Source organism: Macrotis lagotis, chromosome 2, assembly GCF_037893015.1.
Source record: "Macrotis lagotis isolate mMagLag1 chromosome 2, bilby.v1.9.chrom.fasta, whole genome shotgun sequence".
Classification (NCBI taxonomy): domain Eukaryota; kingdom Metazoa; phylum Chordata; class Mammalia; order Peramelemorphia; family Peramelidae; genus Macrotis; species Macrotis lagotis.
Genome location: NC_133659.1, coordinates 44002064 through 44025750, shown reverse-complemented (window position 1 = coordinate 44025750; position 23687 = coordinate 44002064). Strand labels below are relative to the sequence as shown.

The 23687-nt window shown below is 37.3% G+C and overlaps 1 protein-coding gene across 1 annotated transcript in view; it reads right to left on the bottom strand.

Annotated features, from left to right (window-relative positions):
- Positions 1–23687, bottom strand: part of DDAH1 (dimethylarginine dimethylaminohydrolase 1) — a 209174-nt gene that overhangs the window by 61090 nt on the left and 124397 nt on the right. Inside the window, exons 2-3 of the mRNA XM_074221772.1 lie at positions 7822–7921; positions 1436–1509 (exon numbers count right to left, since the gene is read on the bottom strand). Of these exons, the coding sequence (XP_074077873.1) occupies positions 1436–1509; positions 7822–7921 (174 nt within the window). The remainder of the gene's footprint in view (positions 1–1435; positions 1510–7821; positions 7922–23687) is intronic.

The following is a 23687-nucleotide window of genomic DNA, read 5'->3' as shown; positions in this document are numbered from 1 at the left end:
AGCATGGATCTTTGTTTCTGAGAGAAGTTGGGGGCTTATTAATCAGGTAAGTTTCTAAGAAGAAAGGATGGCATAATGGGATATTTTAGAAATCAATCAATTCTTTAAATTTCTGCATGTTTTGGGGGACCTGGGAAAGAGGGTTCTGAAAAATCAAAAATACAACTAGTTAGAGCATTAGCTTAAGATTAGGAGACCTGGGTTGAGATTCTAATGTTGTTCCATACTAATTTTGGTCAAGTCATTTGACCTCTCTGAGTCTCAATTTTGGCTATAGCAATGGGGAAAATGAAACTATCATTACTTTTGTTAATGGAGTCATTCTGAGGATCAAATGAGATGTGTGGGAAGTATTTTGTAATCTAGGTGTTAGTTTAAACAATTCCTGTACTGAAGACCTACATCTCTGGTATTATTTAATGTTCCTTATGGGGCTTTTTCCTCTTCAAATATTTTGCAGAGATGAAGTATCCCCTGATTCCTTATGTCCACAAAGGGAAGGAGGAGGCTTCACCAAACATCCATGTCTTAAATAGTTGATATTTATCTTTTATGTCATTCCACTCAGTTTGCTTGGAATTCACTAAGAATCTAGTCTGAAAATATCTCCCTGTCATAGTCAATTCAGGTACCAGATATTTAAAAATGCCCCTGGTGATATCATGAGTATGTGCCTTTTCTAGATTCAGACTATAATTTTATGACTATAGATGCAGGGGAAAATGGACCTCTAATCTCCCCCCTCCTCCCACAAACAAAAAAAAATATTGATGTGACTATGACAACCATATGCTAAATGAAAGGGTAATGGTTCATTAAATATGTGTGGTTGTCAGCTCACACAGTGGCTTGGAGTCAAGGAGGACCTGTGTTCAAATCATAAGTTGGATACTTCCTAGCTGTACCACACTGGGTACTGCCAAAGACACTTCCTAGCTCTGTGACTGGGCAAGGCATTTAATCCTCTTGGCTTCTTAAGTAAAGTGGAGGCAATGATAGTGCCTCCCCTACAAGGCTTTTATGAGCGTTAAGGAAAGGGGAAAATATATTTATATAGAACCTACTAAATATCTGGCACTGGGCTACCTATCTTCATTGTCATGACAATTCTGGGAGGTAGTTGCTGTTATTATCCCCATTTTACATTTGAGGAAACTGAGACAAAAGGGGTTAAGTGACTTGTCCAGAGTCATACAACTAGTAAGTGTCTAAGATCAAATTTAAACTCAAGTCCTTCTGACTCCAGAACTAGTGCCTCAAATGAGATAATGCACGTAAAGTGCTTTGCAAATCTTAAAACAATATAGAAATGTGAGCTTTTATTCTTATTACTATATATCATTTAGTCTAGAAAATTAATTAAACACATATATTCCTCTGGCTAGCATTTATTGAACACCTGCTGTTTGCAAGGCACAGCCATCCTTTTACTCACCTTGAAAGTGTCAGCCAGGATTTCGGCACCACGTTGATTTGTTCTTTTGGAGAGGCCCACAAAAAATTCCCTGCCTAGATAAAATGACACAGACTCAGTCAGGGGTCCTACCAACTTAACAGCAATTTATTTCATTGAAAAATAATTAAAACACAATGCAGTGTTCTCTAAGCACAGTATGCCATTCCCACCCCATTTATTACTACTGGCTCCAAACATCACTCCATTAAACAAATGACTAAATTAGCTTGTAGAATAGAATAAAATTATTTTCAGAAAAAAATTTTACAATATTTGAAATGTTTACTTTGGCTGGGTTTGAGATCAGAAACTTTACATGTCAATGAAAATGAAAATTGCAATTTTAAAGAAAAATCACCTTATAAGTACTGGGTATTTCTTTATGAAAACAGTCATCTTTCTTTAAACCCCGTGATGGACTTTCAGAAAATGTAGAGAGCAGCTAGTTTGTGTAACTATGTCACTGAGGGGTCTTTCAGCTTCTTCCCAAATCTGATAAAATGCAAACTTCTCAAAAGCAAGTTTTTTCTTTTCTGTGATAAAACTCTTGTGGTTTGGTTGTTAAAGAGGCAACATAATATAGATGGAATAGTGCTACACTAGGAGGCAGAAGTTGTGGCTTTGAGTCTCAAAGCAGGTTTTACAGACATTAGTAGCCTGGAGATAGGATACAAAAGACAATACAAATTGTTTTACCCATATATGGGGGGGAAAAAGTGGATTAAGAGGGGATAGGATTGCTGTGTGAAGTGGATGGGGAAAATGACAATTGATGATGAAACAACATCAGAGCTGACCAACTCGTAGGTTGTTTTTCTTTACTCTCTCAAGGAGTGTTATCTTGGGACTGGAAAGGACAAAATAAAAAGAAAATGAAAGTCAATAAACCCAAGACAAGTCAGGAGATAGCTAGACAGCAAAGGACAGCTAGTAGGAAACACCATAGTGGGAAGAGTACTGGGCCTGGAGTTAGGAAGACCTTAGTTCAGACCCTTGTTAGCTGTGTGACCCCAGAAAAGTCACATTGTTGGTCTCAGTTTCCTCATCTATAAAGTGAGTTGGAGAAGGAAATGGGCAAACCACTTCAATAGCTTGCCAAGAAAACCCCAAATGGAGCCACAAAGAATAGGACATGACTGAACAACAAAACAAGAGAGCTTGCCATTGAAAAGTTAAATGGATCAGGCCCAGATGAACTATATCCCAGAGGGCTAACAAAACTGGCTGTTGTGAAGGTTGTAATACTGCCAGTGATATTCAAAATATTATGGATGATATTGGAATTTGGACAGGATTAGAAAAGGGCAAAAATTTCAAAAAAAAGAGTAGACTGGAGCCAGAAAACTATAGACCAGTGGCCTGGAGTTTGACATCTGGCAAAATTTTAGATGGGATTATTATTATAATTTTTTTTTAGGTTTTTGCTAGGCAATGGGGTTAAGTGGCTTGCCCAAGGCCACACGGCTAGGTAATTATTGAGTGTCTGAGGCTGGATTTGAACCCAGGTACTCTTGACTCTAGGGCTGGTGCTCTATCCACCTAGCTGCCACCTAGTTGGGATTGATACTGATACTTTTTGTCTTTAAGCAATAGACAATAGACACTTCTCACACTTCACAACTTCCTCTCATTTATGCCCCCCAATAATTAATTTATCCATTTTCAACAGAAATTTGGACAACATGGTACCAACATTAGCTACTTGTATCTGAGCAGGGTTTTTGTTGCCTTTCCATGTTTACTTTATTTTCATTGTTGCAATCACTGTGTCTATGGTTTTTCTGGTTTTGCTTTTAGTCCTTTGTATCATTTCATACACAGTTTCCCTTGTTTCTCAGTATTCCTAGTAATCATTATTATTTACAGCATAGTAGCATTCTTTTTGGTGGCAAAGTGGATAGAGTGCCAGGCCTGGAATCAGGAAGACTCATTTGACTGAATTCAAATCTGGTCCCAGAGATTTACTAGCTGTGAGACTTTGAACACGTCATTTCAACCTGTTTGCTTCAGTTTCCTCCTCTGTAAAATGCTCTGGTGAAGGAAATGTCAAATCACTCTAGTATTGCTGCCTAGAAAACCCCAAATGGGGTGGGGAATAGTCGGACACAACTGAAATGACTGAAAAACAAAAAATGTATCTAGCCATTCCCGATTACTGGTCCCATACTTTTTTTCATCTTTTTTCTTTGTTTGTTGGTTAAAATGCTGCTATGAACATTTTGATATGTGTCTTTTTCCTGTCAAAAAAATCCCCTGGGGCCCACAGTTCCTTGTAGAGGAATCTCTGGGTTAATGAGTACGAACAACTTAGCAACCTGCTTTACATAATTCTAAATGGTCTTTCAATAATATTTGAACTAATTCACACATTTTTCAGCATTGAATTATTCTGCCTGTCTTTTTTTTAGACTCTCCAAGAATGAATTCTCATCTTTTAGCACCTTCTCTAGCTTGGTGATAACCTAAGATTGCCTTGTCCTGTTTAAATAGTGTTTGATAATCATGTTATATTTTAGAAAGACAGGGCTGAAAAAGGCAGCTGTCAGTGGCCCTGGTTGTGATGGACAGTTATGGTTACCTTGCAGGGGCTGAAGGAGTTAGAAGACAGATTCCTAATTAGATGATAGTAAATGAGTTAGACTGTAGGTGGGAAGGGAGCATAGAGAACACGAGTTAAAGCTAGAGGCATCTCATGCTCCATTTCCTGCTCTACTCGTCCTAATCAGTGAATAAAGATGAAACAAACAGATAATGTGGATTCTACCCTTCTGGTGTCTAATCCAGTTTATCTCTAGAGGCATTTATTAAATGAGATGGAGGGCAGCTAGGTGGCATAGTGGATAGAGCACCACCCTTTGAAAGCCTTGGGTTCAAATCTGGCCTCAGATACTTACTAGATATGTGACCTTGGCTAGTCATTTAATCCTGCTTGCCTCAGTTTCCTCATCTGTAAAATGATTGGAGAAGGAAATGGCAAAGCACTCCAGTATCTCTGTCAACAAAACCCCCAAAGGGGGTCACCATCAGTTAGACACTGAAATGACTCAATACCAACACTAGGTATGAGGTCTGAGGGTAGTTCAAAGACAAAACAAAAACCATTCTTTGTACATTCTTCTGAATGGTTACCACCTGCATTCAGAGAAGTATAAACATAATCTTTTGAGGAGGAAGGAGAGAACATTAACAAATAAGGGGACCTGGAAAAACAGGGGTGGCATATGAGCCAAGCTGTGGAAGGAAATAGAGATTTTATTAGATTAAGAAGAGATTAGAATTCATTCTGGGTATGGGTATGGATATGGGAGATGGAATATGGAGTTTAGGGAATAGCTTGAAGGTCAGCATGGTAGGAACAGAGAGCATAAGAAGAGAAATAATATGCGTTAAATTTAGAGCCAAATTGTGAAATGTTTTAAGTAATAGTAGCCTTTATAGAATAATCACTAGCTTTAAGTTTGCAAAGTACTTTACTTGTGTTATTCCATTTGGTTCTCACAAAGAACCCTGTGAGGTAATTGCTGCTATCCTCAGCTTACAGATGAGGAAACTGAGGTTCCCAGAGTAATTTGTTTTTACAGAGCAAGTACCAAATTCTAAGCCTGTTCTTGCTGGCTTCAAATCAGTACTCTATCCATTGTGCCATTCAGCTGCCTCTAATACAAACTGAGAAGTTTGTATTTGCTCCTAGAGGAAATAGGGAACCATTTAGTGTCTTGAAGAATGGTGTAGCATGGTAAATCTTGAGCTTTAGAATGATTATTGGGATGCAGGAGAATTGGTTTTGCTCTGTCAGTATGGTATTGGGACTGGCTAGTCTGCTTAGAAAAGAGTAGCTACAATGACAAAAGGCAATTTATGATCACAATCTTATGTATGATCTTGCTGCCTGTAAATAAAGAGGAATTGTTTATTTCTGTGCTAAGAACAATAAATCTTCAACCCATCATGGTCTCAGGCAAATATATATCATCTACAACAAAAACCCCAAGCAGTTAGCTAGTTGAGAGATTAATGTTATCCCTAGCTGGTTTCAAAAACAGCCCCCTCCCAAGTCTCTTGGCTTTGGTAGGGAAGTAGGGAGAGAAATCCTAGGGAAAGGAGATATTTTAGAAAGGAGAGGGACCTTAAGAAGCATCCAGTCCTACTCTTTAAGTTCCAGAGAGTGTAAGTCACTTGTCCCTAGCAAATTAGTGACCATTTTAAACCAAGTTTCTTCACTCCTTGGCAAGTGGTTCTGAACATGATACATTGATGTCTTTGTTAAATGGCTGCTATGTGAATTTACAGTGCTATGTTTATTTTGAATTCTTGCTTCTGATGGCCTTCATACATACCAGGATGCAGTTATATTTTGTATAGCAGTTGTATCTTGTTAATAACTACAGAAAAAAATATTCTTTGTTTTAGACTCCTCAATATTCCACTTAATTAGAGACAAACAGGGTGGTAGCAGGTCTATGCACAAATGGCATCAATGATAAACCTCAGATCCATGGGGCCAGGTGCTTCTGAAGAATTTCCGCCTGGTAGGTGCAATGTGTGTATGTTCAGTGACTTGATATATCACAGATGGCATTAAAAGTCAAATAATCTGACTTTGGTATTTAATATCAGACCTAGGACTCAAAGTCAAGAATGATGATTTCAGTTTCTATATTGTTATGATTACCCTCTTCCCTCCTGGCATCAGGTTAGAATGTGCTAGTGATCCTGTATTCCTTTGGGTGACTGGCAACAGATGCTCACTGTTAGATGTTTTTGTAAATAATACTCTCTTACCTTTGGCTTTGAACTAAAAATAAATTTTGATTTCTTTCTTCACCAACTATCCTAACTCCTAAATTGATTTGTGCCATGGACACTACTTTGATGGTCTGGCAAAGTCTCTTGTTATTATCTGTTCTTCATTCTGGAAGAGGTCCAATGACATCAGGGGTGATATCTTGACTTGCAGGTGAATTGGATTTAATTAAGGCAGGGCTATGCAAAAATCATCAGCTTTACTTTCTCCTCCAGAGTCACTGGAGTCCAGGGGCAAGGCAAAAGTCAGGACAAGTAGTCTTAGTCCCATAAGCAACAGGAGACCCTTGTCTTTCTAAGCTGAGATCTTTCTCGGGTCTCAGTTTGTCTGAGGCAGTGCTCATTCAGCCACTAAGGAATGGATAAGAAGTTAGGTAAAAGATGACCTGGTTACACAAAATAGTCAGTCTGGGAGGGGAAGTCCCTCAGAGTTTCTAGTCAGAAATTGCTATTTACACTCACTAAGGGACATTCTCTCAGAATAATGAGGTTTTTTGAAATTATAATTGAAAGAAATGCTGAATTTCATTCGAAGATTAATGAAATAAAAGATGCATTTCAAGTTCATGTGACCCCCTGAAATCTTTCCACAGATCCCTTCTATAGTATGGAAGAATCCTTTGAGGACTTGGGGCAGCTGGGTGTTGAAGTGGATAGAGCACAGACCCTAGAGTTAAGAAGTCCTGAGTTCAAATGTGACCTTAGACACTTAATAATAATTATTACCTAGTTGTGTGACCTTAGGCAAGTCACTTAATTCCATTGCCTTGAATAAATAAAAAAATTAAAAAAAAGAGAATCCTTTGACTTTGACCATCATGAATTTAGAGCATGATTTTACAAAATACTTACATTATAAGGCTATGGTGAGGATCATAGGAATAATGTTAAGTTCCTTGGAAATTTTAAAATAATAATAAATGCATTAATGGATATATCATAAGGAATTAGAATAGTTATTTAATAGGTAAAAACATGGTTCCTTTAATGACCACATAATAATCCAAAGAAGCAATTTACTTTTACCCAAGAAATTGCCTGAAGAAAATTAATATTAATATTAGCTATTTAGATTTAATTTAGTATTACTAAACATGGTATAGAGGTGAAGGTAGCATGGTGTAATTGCTAAGAGAAATGGCCATGGAGTCAGGAAGACCTAAGTTTGAATCCTATTTCTGACATACTGGATGTGTGACTTTGGGTAATTCATATACATTAAGCAACTTTCTAAGACTATATGTTGCAAAACAAATTAATAATATTTATTGGCAGCGAGGAGGCTTCCTCATTTAGCAATTCTCTAGCCCAGTGAAATCATAGATCCATTTCCTATTCTTAATTCTCAGTACTACAATTGTTACTGTGGTATCAAGTGGTATCAAATTATGAAAATTCACTTTGCCATCTGGGAAGAATATTATCTTTATAGCATTTCATTGTTGAGTTAATCACCTCTCAATTAGAAATCTATTTTAAAAAAGGGAAGTTCTCTCTCTCTCTCCATATATATATATATATATATTATAGATATAGATATATAGATATACATATTATCATACCTGTGAATAAAACATCTCCACCATCCAAGGTTGCGTTTTCATCTGTCATTTCTACTATGTTGAGCTGAAGATTTTCTAATGCTCCTTTCACCATATCAACCTGTGAAAAAAGAAGCAATTTAGTATCTCAAAAACCATCTCACTGTTTTCCAAAAAGAGAACATTTTCTCCTTCTACATGAACTCCAAAAAAATCATACAGAAATGGCCCCAATCACTAAATCCACTCATTTCCTTTCACTGGTAAGAAAGAGGAAGTTTTCCATTAGAAACTGTTCATTTTTAAGGGCGGCTAGGTGGCATTTTTAATCCCTTTGTATCTCAAGGCCAAGTTATTTTTGTATATACCCCCGCCTCAGAAGGGTGTCTATCTCTGAAACATCAGTAGTGAGCTATGAAAATTGATTTATCTCTTCAAAGGCCTAAACCCTACTCCCATGCCTGGGCAACAAGCATAGGATTCATTTTAAATTCCTACTTTAGGAATCAAATTTTTACAAGACTACAGATATATATATATATATATATATATATATATATATATATATATATATATATATATCATCAGTTCAAAGGGTCATTTGAAAGCATGGACCAATATAAAAAAATTATTCTGTTTTCTATTCAATGTTTTTGGGGGTATTGAATTGAAAGTTTTCCCCTAAATTTGAAATAGTCTTTCCAGTTTACAATCAAATAGATAAAAGAGCAATTCCAACATTTTTGCTCCCTGTTGATCAGAGCTTTCCTATTTAGCTACATATGTCCCTCAAAACTCCTAAGTGTGGCCAGATTAAATTAAAATATAATTGGGAAATGTTTAAGAAATTCAATAAAAATACAATAAAACACAGATCATGTAAATTATGGTTGTCTAAGTCTACATACAAGCTGCAGGATCTATTTCTGTTTGAGTTTGACTCTGCTGCTACAGATAATTAACAAATATACTGAATGTGTTCAAACCAAAAAACTTTTTTGATGCTGCTTGCTTAGATTATGTCCAGAGAAGAGGCAAGATGTAGCTAGAGGAGTGACTGATGAATATCAATGGAGCTGGCCCCTGACTCCAAGGGAGTTTAGTTTACTTTTCTATTATCTACTTAAAACTGGTTTGTGTTTAGTTTTCTATTACCTACTCAAAACTGGTTTGTAAAAGACCATCAACTCCTTTTTTCTACCAAAATACAAAACCCCACAGCCCCTAAGATATGAGGACCATTCAGTAGTTCAGCTGTGGTTTGGATAGAGTTGCCTTCTGGGAACAATTACATGGGAAGTTTAATTTCCTGGGGTTAGACAAAGATGAGGACCCAGTGAATAGGATGGGACTGTCTCCTTAGATGAGAACATCCACATGGGTTGCATATTATTCAATGAACTCTAAAGCTAATTTAAGGTGTACGTTACTGTGTTCCTGTTCCCTGAAATCATAAACCGACAATTTTGAAATGAAATTTTGAGTCTCTATAGGAATCCAGAATTCACTCTTCAAAGCCCAAAGATATTCTGATCTGAAGCCAATCTGTCATACAGACCATTTCCAGTGAAGTTTACTTAATTACAATACCTAGAGACAGAAACCAGGAGGCATTTTAAAAATACAGCAATGCCTTTTGAAATCCTTAATTTAATACAAGACTTTGCATGGGAAGCAGCCAATTAGTCTAAACATTTTTCTAAGGTCTGCAATGCTTCCAGCATGGCTGAGAGACATAGGATGAGAAGATGTAAACAGGGATGGAGGGAAAAATACAAAAACACCAGAAAAAGCATCCAGTCCTGCCAAATCACAGACACTGAGCACTTACATAGTGAATTGTGAATGAAGACTTCTGTAGACATAAATATCTCAGTGATTTCTAATGTAAAAAAAATATGGAAATACTTTAACAAGGCTTATATTCATGCAAGGAAAAAAAACTTTCAAGAGGATACAAAGTAAAATAAATATATCATCTCACCCTCATTTTGGAACTCATGTAAAGATTCCACAAACCCAAGTGACTCAGAACAATAAAAAAACTATTTCCATGGACGAGATGGTCTTAATGGAGTAATCACTACATCGAATGACCTCTCTCAACAGGAGAGAATTCTGCCCTGTGTCAGAGGAAGTGGAATATTTGCTATAATATGAATGAAAAAAAGAAGCAAAGCCATATTTACCATGACTTGTTAAGTTCTGCTGAACTCTGGAAATTACGCAGCTGTCTTCCTTTGGCATTGCTACCATTTATGTGAATGGAAAATACACTGAACTGAGAGAGAGCATGAGAATTGTAGTATGGCTGTTTAATGTCCCTATTAGGGAAGTGAATGCTTCTTTCACAGCCTCCTTCCTTCAGAGACTCACTAAAAACTTGATCATAAAAATACAATTTGGTCTCAGAATTCTGCATGCACTGCCTCCAATCCAGAAACAATAGTTTGTTTTTTCTCCTGTAGAAAAGATCTTCAAGGATACTTTCCCTATCCCTATTTAAAGATGAGAAAATTGAGGCTCTGAGAGGAAAATGACTTGCCCAAGGTCATTCATCAGGGGCAGGACTAGAATTTTCATTGCAGTTCCCATTTTTCTACTCTGTAGCAGCCCATTGTTTTTGATATCATCTCATTATAGACTTAGAGAATGAGAGTAAGACCTATAGGAAAGTAAAATGAACAGATCCAGGATAACAATATACATGATGACAACAGTCATATAAATGAAATGGACATTTAAAAAGCTGAATTGTATAATGAAAAGTCAAAAATTATAAGGGATGAAAGTTACCATCATTTTCAAACCCAGTCACTGTAATGGTTAATTTTTTTCCTCCTTACTCTGAGAGGATACAATTATGGGGTGGGAAATTAGGGGAGTCTAGGATTTAGAGGGGGGTGTCATGTCCAATCTTAGAAGCTAAATAGGGTTGGACTGGGTTAGTACGTGGAAGGAAAGCCTGCTTCAAGTTTTTTAAAAAGAAAAGGAGAAGAAAAAAGCCTGTACTAGGTTCAGAAATAATGTATTCCTGTAACTTTAAAACTATGTCCTCTGAAATTATTATTAATTTTTTGTTTTGGGGCAAAACCTCTGTGGTTTCTGAAAAAAGTTAAAACAGCTGCCCTGGCATACAAAACTTGGCTCTTGTGCAAAGATAGTAATTTTTTTGGTAACACTCAGTCACATCCATGTAAACAATGACATTCTGATCCTTCCACACCACAACTGAGTGAAGGGGTGGGATGGGTTGAGGTGAAAGTGGGGGGATGCTACTTTCATGCTTAGGCTTCATAGGAGGGCCTTGTTATCAGAAACACTAACAAAAAAATTCCATGTTTCTGGTTATGAGAACTGAAGGAGCATAAGACACCAGAGTGACAAAACAGACCCCCAAGGCAGTCTTTCTGGAGAAGTGGGAGAGGCCCTAGTAGGCTGCCCATTGAAAACCACATGCACTTGGCCCCAAGACTGTGGTGAATCAGACAAACTTCGGGTACAAACAAGCTCCAATGCTATCCTGACAGGGATATACACAGCAAGCCAGTCATGTAGGCAGCCAGCATACTAAATATAGCTATAAAAGTGGAGATTGTTGAAGGAAAGAATCCAAAGCCCCAACCTTCAAGGAACTGCTTGTCCTGAAGTCTCATGTCTATGGTGAATATTGTTTCAATTAACTTCCAGAAAACAAACTCAATACTCCCCCCAAACCCCACCCAGCTTTTCATCGAGACAGTGACCCCATCAAATGGAACTTAGCATTCATTACTCAGGGTGGAGAGAAGTGTTTAGGAAAAAAAAAACCAGAATGTCTTCCAGAAGCTGGAATTTGACAATGGGTCATTTAACTCATGAAAATGGAAAGAAATCGAAACTATGGTTAAATTAATTTTGTCCTAAATTATCTCATTTTCCTTATTCCAGCCCAAGGAACTGCACACCCTTCTCACTGAGGGATAAAGCAAGTACATGAATAAATATAAGACGTAATGTGGCTCAGCTAGATGGAGGAATGAGACATTTGGGAGGGGGAGGGAGGGTATAATTCTAACTGGGAAAGAAAGTGGGAGATGGAAAGATGGAGGGAGGGAGATAGAATTGAAGCTTATCTTTGTATTCAAATGGGTGAAAGAATGGAGGAAGATCATTCTAGGCTTGGGATGGAATAAAGAAATGGAAGGAGATTGGGAAAAGGAATTCAATGTCAAGAAATGACCAACTATCTAAAAATGACCAACAGAGAAGAAGCAAGGGGAAATTGCAATAGGGGAAAAAATAGGGTGGAACCAAACTGAGGAGGACTTGAATATTGGTATTCAGAATTTATATTTTATCCAGAAGGCAATGAACTGGAGGTCATTCAAGGTTTTGCCCAAGGGAATAAGGTCCATTAGAAAGGTTTGCTTGAAATTTGTGATAAGGATGTGTTTATGAGACTATAATGGTTCTATTGAGAGGTACCATCAGGATGGTAGCGGTAAAAGTGGAGAGAAAGGAACAGATGTGAGATATATTTCAAAGGTAAGGTTGAGAGGGTTTGGCAACGGATGGGCATCTGAGAATGTAAGGGGCAGTCAAAAAATCAAGAATGCCTCTTCAGTTTCTGTCTGGGCAACTGGTAGAAGAATGACAACATTAACCAAAATGGGATGTCTAATAGGAGTAATTTGATGAATTTTCATCATGTTGAATTTGGTGTATTAAGCTACCTAAATGGAAATATGTAGCAAAAACTAAGAACTGAAATTGGAACTCAGAGGAGAGGGGGAGAGGGGAAGCAGGGGGTGGAGGGAGGGAGGGAGGGAGAGAGAGAGAGAGAGAGAGAGAGAGAGAGAGAGAGAGAGAGAGAGAGATTGATTAGGTAGAGGGGATAACTGAAGCCAGGAGTGATGGATAAAATTTTCAAGAGGGTGGGAAGAAAGAAGATAAGAAAGCAAAGGGTTAGGAGGCAGCTAGATGGTGCAGTGAATAGAGTGCCAGCCTTGGAGTCAGACCTGAGTTCAAATGCAACCTCAGACACTTAATAATTGCCTAGCTGTGTGACCCTGGGCAAATCACCTAACCCCATTGCCTTGCAAAAATTAAAAAAAAAAACAAAGGGTGTCTTGGGTGATGCTTTCATTTGGAGGCAACAGAAAGAAGAGGGACCAAAGAGCATAAAGAGATGTCATAGAGGCAAGAGAAAAGATCAGGGGAAAGAGGACCAAAGATGGAAACTATATAATGAAAGGGATGGTTGATAATGCCTCTTACAAATCAATATACTCTCTGATTTTGAAATAGGTACAACAACATGGGAAATGAGCTATTTTCAAGAGTCATTCAATATACTTTGGTATTTAATGTGGTCATTAAAAGAACAGAGGTTATACTTCCTAATTTGAGTAAATTTTATAATGTTTTCCTTAAGATGTTGAGTAACATGCAATTTTATTTATTATCATCATCACCATCTACAATCCTAGATGAATTCCCATTGCCTGGTTTGCCACAGAATATTGCACTTTTTAGTCACATGACTGTTTACTAAGGTATTGGGGTTGGAAAGAGGATACTGGAATCTCCAGGGAAAGGGAGAATACCTATACTGGTGAAATCATGGATGCTTTAAGTATAAAATAAATATAAGTATAAAATGACCTGTGTTCGCAATAATGAGAAGTTACTAATGTAACGTAATGAGGTTTGGCACATACTTAGATCATCTAAGATGACATCACCCAGATGGAAGATGCTGGGCACTTGTTTCTGGAAAACTGGAGAGATGAAGCATACAGGGTCAATCTGCCTTGACCTACCATGTTGTCTGAAACAGCTTTTCCCTTTTCCTTCCCCCACTCCCCCCCACCCCCATCCCCCAGTCTTCCCCTTGGCTACATAGAGTAAAGCACAGAAGCTACATGGTGCAGTAGATAGCGTCCTGGCCCTGGAGTCAGGAGGACTTAAGACATTAACCCTGTTTGACTCAGTTGCTTCATTTGTCAAATGAGCTAGAGAAGGAAATAGCCAACCGCTCCAAAATCTTTGCTAAGAAAATCCAAAATGGGTTTACAATGAATTGAACATGACTGAAATGACTGAACAATAATCTAGCTGAACACTGGAACATTGGTTATCTTTAGATTGCTCAATAGCCACTCTGATGACTTTTCCTGTATTCAAATCTGAGAGTAAAATTACTTCTTCACTTACAATTAATGATACTATGCTGTTATGGAGAAGGACCTGACAGCTGCCTGCTTTCTTCATTCCTTTTTGGTCACGTGGTTTGAGAAATGGACCTGGGATTTTGGACTTTTCCTTCTTTTGCTTCTGTTCTAGGTGCAAGGATGCCTGGAAGTTCAAGTCATGGAGACCTGGGAGGCCAGGGATGTAGGTGATGTAGCTAGTCCAATATTTTTTTTTTTTTGGTCCTTTATTCTCGAAGAAGACCATGACATCAGGGAAGTAATGCACATGAATAGGATATGAGTGGGGGGGGGTTGTGTTGGGTCACTAGCTTCATTTTCTCTTCTGGAGCCACCTGGTTCAGTGGCCAGATGTGAATCAGTACGACTGGAGATGGCCCTGGATGTGAGGCAAGCAGGGTTTAGTGCCTTATCCAAGATCATATAGCTAGTGAGTGGCAAGTATCTGAGACTGGATTCAAACTCCTCTCTTCCTGATTTCAAGGCCAGTGCTCTATCCACTGTGCCACCTGGCTGCTTAGCTCCTTTCTAAGGAGAAAGGGTCCAGAGATACTAACCTAGACTTGAACTTGGTGAGGCTAATGCTATGTATGAACTGTGAGCTTCATTCTACTCCTTTCCCCAGAGACCAAGGTGATATGGGAAGATGGGAATTATGCCCACTAGGGAAATGGGGGACATATTAATATGTTTGTTCTTGCCATGGCTTTAAAGAAAATATTCCTTTGAGGTAAAAGCTAAATGACATGGGGTTGCCAATCACTAGGCTCTTAAAATGGGGTCTGTGTAAGAGTACAAACCATTCGAAGTTGGAACTGATGGTAGAGAAGACAGATTATGTATGACTCCTTCAGGACACCAAAAAAGTCAAAAGAGGAATAAAATACAACAGGCATGGTGTTGAAACAGCGAAGCCAGAGTAAAATCATTTTGTACTAAATAATTACATTATCAGACTAACATCAACATTACTTAGATAAATCAATCACATGGGTGATTCAGTCTCACAACTTTTCTTTCTCATATTCTCTTCTCTTCTTTTCTTATTTCACCTCTCTTTCTTCTTTGATATTCCCTCCTATAGGAGACCCATATTCCTTTTTATTCTAACAACTTGTCTATTGCCTGTTTTTCTAGTCCTTCCCATTAACCTTTTTCTGCACAGTTATTTAGCTGCCTCATAGTCTGACCTGAGACTTCTCTCAAAGGAATATCACTAGCAGATCCACAGATGGCTAAGACAAATAAATATACAGGAAATGCATAATAGCAACTGAGAATTATTTTTCACTATGGAAAAACAACAAAAACCCTCCTTTGGGTTCTTTCATTTCTCTCTTCCTTACAAAGAATTTTAAAGGTTTGCTATTAACTGCAGAGAAAACATCCATTTTGGCTTATATAATATTAGCATTAGCCCATTGTTCTATACTTGATTTTTACTCAGAGGTTAACATCAATCGGTCATTTACCATAATCTATTGTTTGATCTTAATGTTATAGAGACATTTTGGACAATGCTGACATTTATTTGAATTTGAATTTGTCTATTCATGACTACGGCTCTTTGCTACTGATGGCAATAACTTTTATTTATCTAAGACTTGTTTTCTGATTTTTTGTTTTTGTTTTTGTGGGGCAATGGGGTTAAATGATCTGCTCGAAGTCACACTGCTAATAAATTTTCAAGTGCCTGAGGCTGAATTTGAACTCCAATCTTTTGACTTCAGGGTCAATGTTAGAGATCCTTGTGTATGAAAGTGCTGTGAACTTTCATCACCTGGTGTCCTTGAGCACCAGAGCCTTGTTTCACTAAGTGCCATGGGAGTGGGAGTGGATTAGAGACTGGGAAGGATATTTATAAGCACTGGTATTTGGTTCAATAAACGGAGACCTTGGAGACCTTGGTGTATAGGGAGAAACTTGTCTTCCTTGTCTCCCGCCCCCCAACACTCACCTGGGGAAAGAAAAGGCAGTCCAGAAAGGGACTCAACATATGACATCCAAACTGGGACTCAACAGGTCAATGCCTTTCCTATTGGGCCAGCTAGTTGCCCCCGTCTTGTTTTGGCCTGGTAGAATAACAGTTGCTTTGGCTTGTACATAGACAGCAGTAAGCACATGTGTTTTCCCTTCTTTGTGTTTCTTTCCCTGAACACGGGTGAACAAAGAGAGATTCTGAGATGGATGTGTATCTTTAATGGATACCACATAAGGTCGAGAGCTCTTGAGTCCTGGTGCTAGATTGCAAGAGGCAATCTCCACAACTTCTCAGAGAAGATGACCACCACCACAAAGATACTACAATTAAAGCATTGAGAAAGTATATAAATGAGTTTAGGCAGATTTGTCATTTTTATTAAACTGACCCTGCCTACCCAAGAACAATTATTGTATAATAACACAATTGTATAATAACACAATTATTTAAATATGATCTTATTTGTAGAAAAGTTTTTATAATTTTGTTTTTATAGTTCCTGGGTTTATTTTGGCAGGTGTTTTATTCTGTCTTGAGATATTTTAAATTAAAAGAAAATAAAGTCCAATTCAGAGCTTGGTCCTCCTGGAGATCTAGGGTTAAATTTCTAAAATAGTGTGGCTGTCGATGATCTTATAAAAGTGTTTCATATATAAAGTCTGGTCTACAGTCTTATAAAGACTGGTCTACAGTCTTAGAAAATGTTTCATGTCTTAAGAATCAAACGTCTGGGAGAGTATATTAGAAGTGATGGATTATTACTTTACATTTTAAGAATTTGTCAGTGCGTACTTAGGAGTCTTTTGTGTTTCAGGTATTAACTGCCCTATATCTGACATCATCTTCTTGATATATAAAGTAATTTTCCAGCAGATAAACTGTTAATCCCTTTTATGGGAGATGCTGAACAGGATTTCTACCTGCCCTCTATTTAAGAGATTTCCCCCAAGAGTTTTGCTCTGGGAGGGGGGCATTAATGAACTAGGGAATAAGAGAAAATCCTGATTCCTTCTCTTTGGGGTTAGATTCCTTTAAAGCCACATCCAGAGCCAAGGGTCCTTGATGAGAAGAGTAGTGCCCTCCTCCCCTCCCCCCAGTCCCAAGCTGCAGGTTGCTTTATACATCATCTCATCTGATTCTCACAATAACTCTGTGAAATGAGTGATGTTATTATCCTCACTTTACAGATGAGATAGCAGAAGAGCTGCATGTTGAAGTGACTAAGATATAGCTAGTGTTAGAGGAGAGATTTGAATCCAGGTCTTCCTGACTCTTAAGTCCAGTATTCTGATTACCAGACTACATTTCCTTTCCTATTTATGCACATGTCTAGCTCAGAGTTGATGTACAGTAAAAATGTTTCACTCATAGGAAGTTAGTTTACCAGCTGTGTGACCCAGGAAAAGTCACTCTGAATCTTTGTTTCTTTCTCTATAAAATGAAGAATTGGATTTAATGACCTAGAAATTCTTTTCTAAGAGTCTGGGAACTTTTTGTTGATCTTATCTTGCTTTTTAAGCTAATTGAGACATGCCAATGGTACTATTAGGAGGTTGATGATAGAACATTCATTCTCAGGTGAACAGTATTTGGTGGACTCATAGCACGCCTGGAACCTGATGCCATATTGAAGTCATGCAGGATTTCCCAGACTCCTTAATTAAAAATGTGATAGCTGTCCTTAGAAAATCTCTATTTTCTTTGCTAATTAGCACACACTTTGGCAGGGTGGCATAGCTTAGATTGTGCACGTCCCCTCTTGATCATGTTGATAATATATTCCATTTGTTTTGCACATTATTCAATTCAATAAATATTGAGCATCACCTATGTGCAGAGTGATGTTAGGTGCTGGAGATGGAGGTGCATATAAAGTAGGGATATGGCACAGGCACTGTGTCCTTATGGAGCTTATAGCTTAAATGCAAAAAGGTCAAGGTCCCTCCCATTTGCATTCAGGACTATCTCCAGTTATCCTGGTTCATATCTGGCCACTGGACACAGATGTTTCTGGAGGAGAAAGTAAGGTTGGTGACTTATCCCAGCCCCCGCTCACTTAAATCCAATTCATTTGCTTGTCATAGCATCACCTTCCTGATGCCACAGTCCTTTTTGAGAAAGGTAAACAAGAACAAAAGAGCTTAGGGAATGAAAACATTTATAAAAAGCTTCAAGGATTATAGAATCCAATACCTACAAAAGCCCTGCAAGACAGGGGATGCAAATATTATCTCCCCCATTTTGCTGCTGAGAAAACTAGAGAAAAGTGAGATTCAGAGAAGTCCAGAGAAGTGTACAGGCTTGATGAAAGAATTTTGGAACTAGAAAGGATGTTAAATATCATTTAGCTCAATGTTTTATTTTACAGATTCATTTAATGAGCATCTATTAAGCAATGATTCTGTACTAGATAGAAGGGACAGTATGGTCCTATGGATAGAATGCCATATTTTAAGGTAGCAATACCTTAGTTTATTAAAACTTGTTTAAACATGGAAAAGTAACTTAAGCCCTCTGATTTTCTCATCTAAAATAGTGTTGATAATAAGTTGGTTGGTTGGTTCTTGTCCTTCATTATCAAAGAAGACCAAAATGACATCATTCTGTTTGAGACAAATTACAGCATGTTCGATTGTGGCTGATCAGAACAAAATAAGTTCAGAATGCTCTACCACAGGTTGGGTACATATGAACACCTGGGGTGGGTACTCTAAACTTACATACGTCATATATGTTATGCATGTCTCTCTCTCTCCAGTCAATTATAAGACTACTTAGTTGACAGAGCTATGTGAGGATCAAAAGTATTATTATGGTATATTACAAGTTGTCAAATACAATATAAATATGAATTATTATGGTTAGGTAAGGGTAAATAAATCATTTCTTAATAGAAGGCACAGATCTGACCCTTGAGTAGCTTCACAAGGTAGCAGGAGAATCAAGATCTTAGCACATGACAAATGTAGGAGAAATTCTACCAAAAGCTTTAAATGGCCAGGGTTCCTCAAGTCTGACAAAGACAAACCTTTAAGGCAGGAAAGATGCTCAGAGGAAGATTTAAGAGGGGCAACATAAGGTGACCCTAGCCATTTTTAGTCAACTTCCTGGAATCAAGGGTCATATAGTGTATCAGCTACACACCTCACACTATTCATGAATTCTGTATGCAAGGAAATAAACAGGAGAACATATATAACATCATGCAAGATGAAGAATGGCCAAGTTTGCTGTTAAAATTGGATTGCCCATTGTTGCCTATTCTCTTCACTCATTCATACTTTAAAACATCTAGGGTCATGGTACCCCATTTCTTCTGTCTCACTCTCTTAAATGCCCTGGTTAGATAACTGAAGACTAGATGGAAGGGTTAATATAGTCAGTCCAGTATTCCATTCCCTGTGTATTCTGCTGTTCCTCAGAATTCCATTGCATGTTATTCTGACAATGTCATGAGAAATTTGAGTGGGGACAAACCCCTTCCAGCTGAGGGGATCAGGAAAAATATTGAGGTGGCAACAAATAAACTAAGTAAAGATACAGGAGCCCAAACAAGTTAAATGACTTGCCCAATGTCACATCAGCCTTCACAGCTTGTAAATAATGAAATTAAGACTAGAACCCAAACATTCAAGCATCTGCTCAGTACAATATGCCAGGCTGATTTGTCCAAGGTCTCCTTAGACATCACCAACATCAGGCTTGGGACATAGGTCTTCCATTTTGAGCTCTGTGAACTTAAATCTACTAAGTTTTACAAGGTCATGTACCAGAGGGACCTTTGTGTCCACATTCTCTTCATGTTTGAGATGAATGGTATTTCTGTGGATTAGAGACCTTGGATACTAAATTATACTCTGATTAAAGATTCTGGGTAAACAAGATACAGAATGCAAAAAGCTTGCCAGGAACATTCAGGAAGGTCAGCATACATTTGAATGATTAACCCTCAGTTTTTAGGACCTGAGAACGTTGGCACAGTGAGACAACTTTTTCCCTTATGTTGATTAAGTTGAGGAGGGAACCCCTCATGAATCACCATATCTTTTAATTAACTAGAACCCTTTTCTATATTTTTATCTTTAGGAGACAGGTGAAAATAATAATAAAATAGGCTCTTAGCAAGAGCTCAGTTAAAAAAAATAAACATGGCACCTTTAGTAGAATACCCCCCCATATTCATTCTGATTGTCTGTAATTTTTATAGCTATATCTATCATACTATGTAATGAAAGCTGATGTTTGGAATGACCCTGGGTCAACGAAATATCTTCAATCACCGATGAAAGAAACTGTGCTAGTAGCTTAGATAGAAAAAATGAAATCTGAGGAGATACCTAGCAATAAGAGACAGAAGTCAAGACCTTAGGATTGAAGTCTAAAGATCCCAATTTGTACTTAACTTATGATTAAATGACAGTATATTTGTACTCTGTTGTGTTACTTGGGACAAATGATAATTTTGATATATTTTGTTTCACTTTGTGACTGCCATGATCACATGTATATACTAGACTAACTCAGAATGTATGTCCTTGAGGGGATGAAGCCAGATTTGACTGGTTTTCCCAATTTTAGCTAATGTTCCCCTCCACCTTTTTTAAGTTCCATTGTTTTATAAAATGATCATTATTCTAATAAAATGATCAAAAAAATAATAGTTCCTGAAGAGTACACTGGTAAAGTTATTGAAGTAGCTATTATTCTGGGAAGTCAAATGTTTCAAGGTTCATTCAAGCCTACAATGAAACATAATTATTCAGACCAAAAGACAAAGGAAAGTGTACTGTTAAATAAAAACCATCACCAAGAGTGACAGGCTATTGCTTAGAAACTGACTAATCTTCAGAAAGCAAGCAAAGACTTTTAGAGGAATCTGGAAATTGGATGAGTAGTTACTAATTTCTCTACCATGTAGCATAAGATTTTTCACTGGAAGAACAGCAGAAAAGATCAGGAAAAAAGTTGATAAGCATTGCTATAGAAAAAAGTCATAGGAAAGTTGTTATAACTGGTGAAATAATAAAGATGGGAAGAAGGTAATTTTTACTGATGAAATTCATTTTTTTTCATTCAAGACTATTTAAAAACTATCATCAGATGATGTTCAGATGAGTCTAGAAGACCTGAGTATCTTCAGAGTCAAATGGGAATTTTTCACTTCTGGGGGGTCAGAAGTTTTATTCCCATTGCAGGAATGATAAAATCAAAGAAATCTGTTGATAAACATAAAAATAGAATTGTTCTGAACTTGCAGAAATTCCCAAATAGAGATGATCCTGCAAACAACTTTCTGTCATATGATATATCATGAAAAATTAAGAACTATATTCAAGAGATGGAGACAAGTATGTTTCAATGGCTTGGAGATTTACCTGATTTAAAACCTACTGAAAATTTATGGGTAATAATTAAGGTTAGACTTAGAAAAAATAGCCAGTTCATCAAAAGTACAATTAGTAACCAATGTAAAATGTGGTTTCATGATGAAGAATTAAAGAATATGTATTAAAAATCTTGTTTAAATAACTTTCCCAGGTCACACAGTGATCTGAGGTTGGATTTGAACTCAGATTTTTCTGGATCCATGTCTACCATTCTATTCACTATAACATCTAAGAAGTTTTTTTAAAGTCTATTAATTTGGGGGTGGCTAGGTGGTGTAGTGGATACAGCACTGGCCTTGGAGTCAGGAGTACCTAGGCTCAAATCTGGTCTCAGACACTTAATAATTACCTAGCCGTGTGGCCTTGGGCAAGCCACTTAACCCCATTGCCTTGAAAAAGTCTGAAAAAATAAAAAATAATAAAAACTCTATTAATTTGCATACCATTAGAATAGTGCTCTATGTTTTCCTGTACATCACCTCAATTGATTCCCAGAGTCAACATACTGATTAAAAGATTGATCATCATTCTCATTTAATGAGGATGAGGAAATGAAAGCTAAGTGACTTGCCCCAAGTCACATATCTGGCAAGTGGCAGAACTGAAATTTGAATACAAGTCTGATGCCTAAGCTTACTGTTCTTGCCATGATACTTTCTTTGACTTGCTTAGACTTAAGGTTGCTATTCAGATGAGGGGGTCCATCATCATCGCAGTGCTAGGGTCATCATCTGGGATGTGATACATGCAATGAACTTGGAATATTATCTTCCCTCAAAGATCCAGGACTAGGGGGAATAAACTATAGTAACTTTTCATTTACACAGATCCTTCTGGACAATAACCATCTAGGGTGGGGTAGTGTTGTCTCCATGAAGGGATATCTTGGCAATAGTAGGTGCAATGTTGAACTTGTAATCAGGAAAATTTGAATTTGAATAGCATTTCAGATCTTGCTAGTTATGTGATCAAGACAATTACTATCTCTTTAAGCTTCAGTTTCTTTTATAAAATGAATGTTGGGTTTGATGATCACTAAGCAGTCTTTCAGCACTAAAACTACAATTTCATCTTTGCTATATGGACAGACGTAGCTAGATGACTCATTGGATAGAGCCTGGTTCTCTTTAGGCTGCAATTTCCTTCTCTTTGAGATCTAATTGTATGATCCCATGATCCCACCTTCATACTCGTCTCCAAGACAAGTCACCTAAGTACTCTCAGCTATAATTTCTTCCCTAGAGAATGAAGGGTTTGGAATATATTTTTCAGGTCATCAATATATAACATACTAATATATGTGACATAGTTGGGAGCTCTTTCTACCAATGTAGAAATAATGCATCTAAGATATCCTGGGTAAGTCCTATCTGAAGCTCAGTGAAGTCTTCTTTGGGTCAGGTACAAGGATGGAGATCTGATTCAATGTCATTCTGCTCTATCTACTGACAGGGTGCTGCACATAAGCAATAGATGAAGACAAATAAAAATGGGTTGGAATTTAATTCAGAGAAATTTACATTGTACTTCCCTAATGGGTTCTATCAACAGGCATGTCTTTGGATACACAATAATCTCATTATATGCCTGCTGCTTATTCATCTTAGCAAGTAAAAGACCATCATGTACTTCCTGGTACAGCTCTTGCCATGGATACTGGCAGTGATAAAACAAATGCAAAAATCAAGTTTCTGAATCTTTATGATTAAAAGTACAAAAATTTTAAAATCTCAGAAACTTAAAACTTCAACAATTAAAAAACCCAGTCTTTATAGGATCACAGATGCTCATCTCTTGAAAGGAATGGACCTCATTAATGAGATGAGAACATGTTATCCAAATCATATTAGACTTGACTGTAAACACAAACTACTAATGAAGGCATTCATTTCCTGTGAAGTAAAGGAAGTGTCAAGCGAAGAAAGATTTCATCTGACAATTTCTGTTTTTCTGTCTAATTAACACAGTAGTCAAAAGTCAAGTCTTATATTAAACCAGTCCTTTCTTTAAAAAAAGCAGATGATCCAAATATGGAAATTCTGGTATGGAAATTTAGTCCACTAAAATGGAACCAAAAATTCTTCTAAAATTTATAGCCCTAGGAAGACTGGTAAGTAATCTTTAGTGAAATACTAATAAGCAGATTCATTGAATACATAATGAGCATTAACTTGTGAGATTAATCATTTATACCCTAGAAAACATCATTTTACTTATTCTACAGATCAAAATTGAAATTAGGAAGGAAAGAACCATTTATTAAATCATTTACAAGTTCAGGCAGTGTGATACACATTTACAAATACGTCACTTGATCCTCACAAC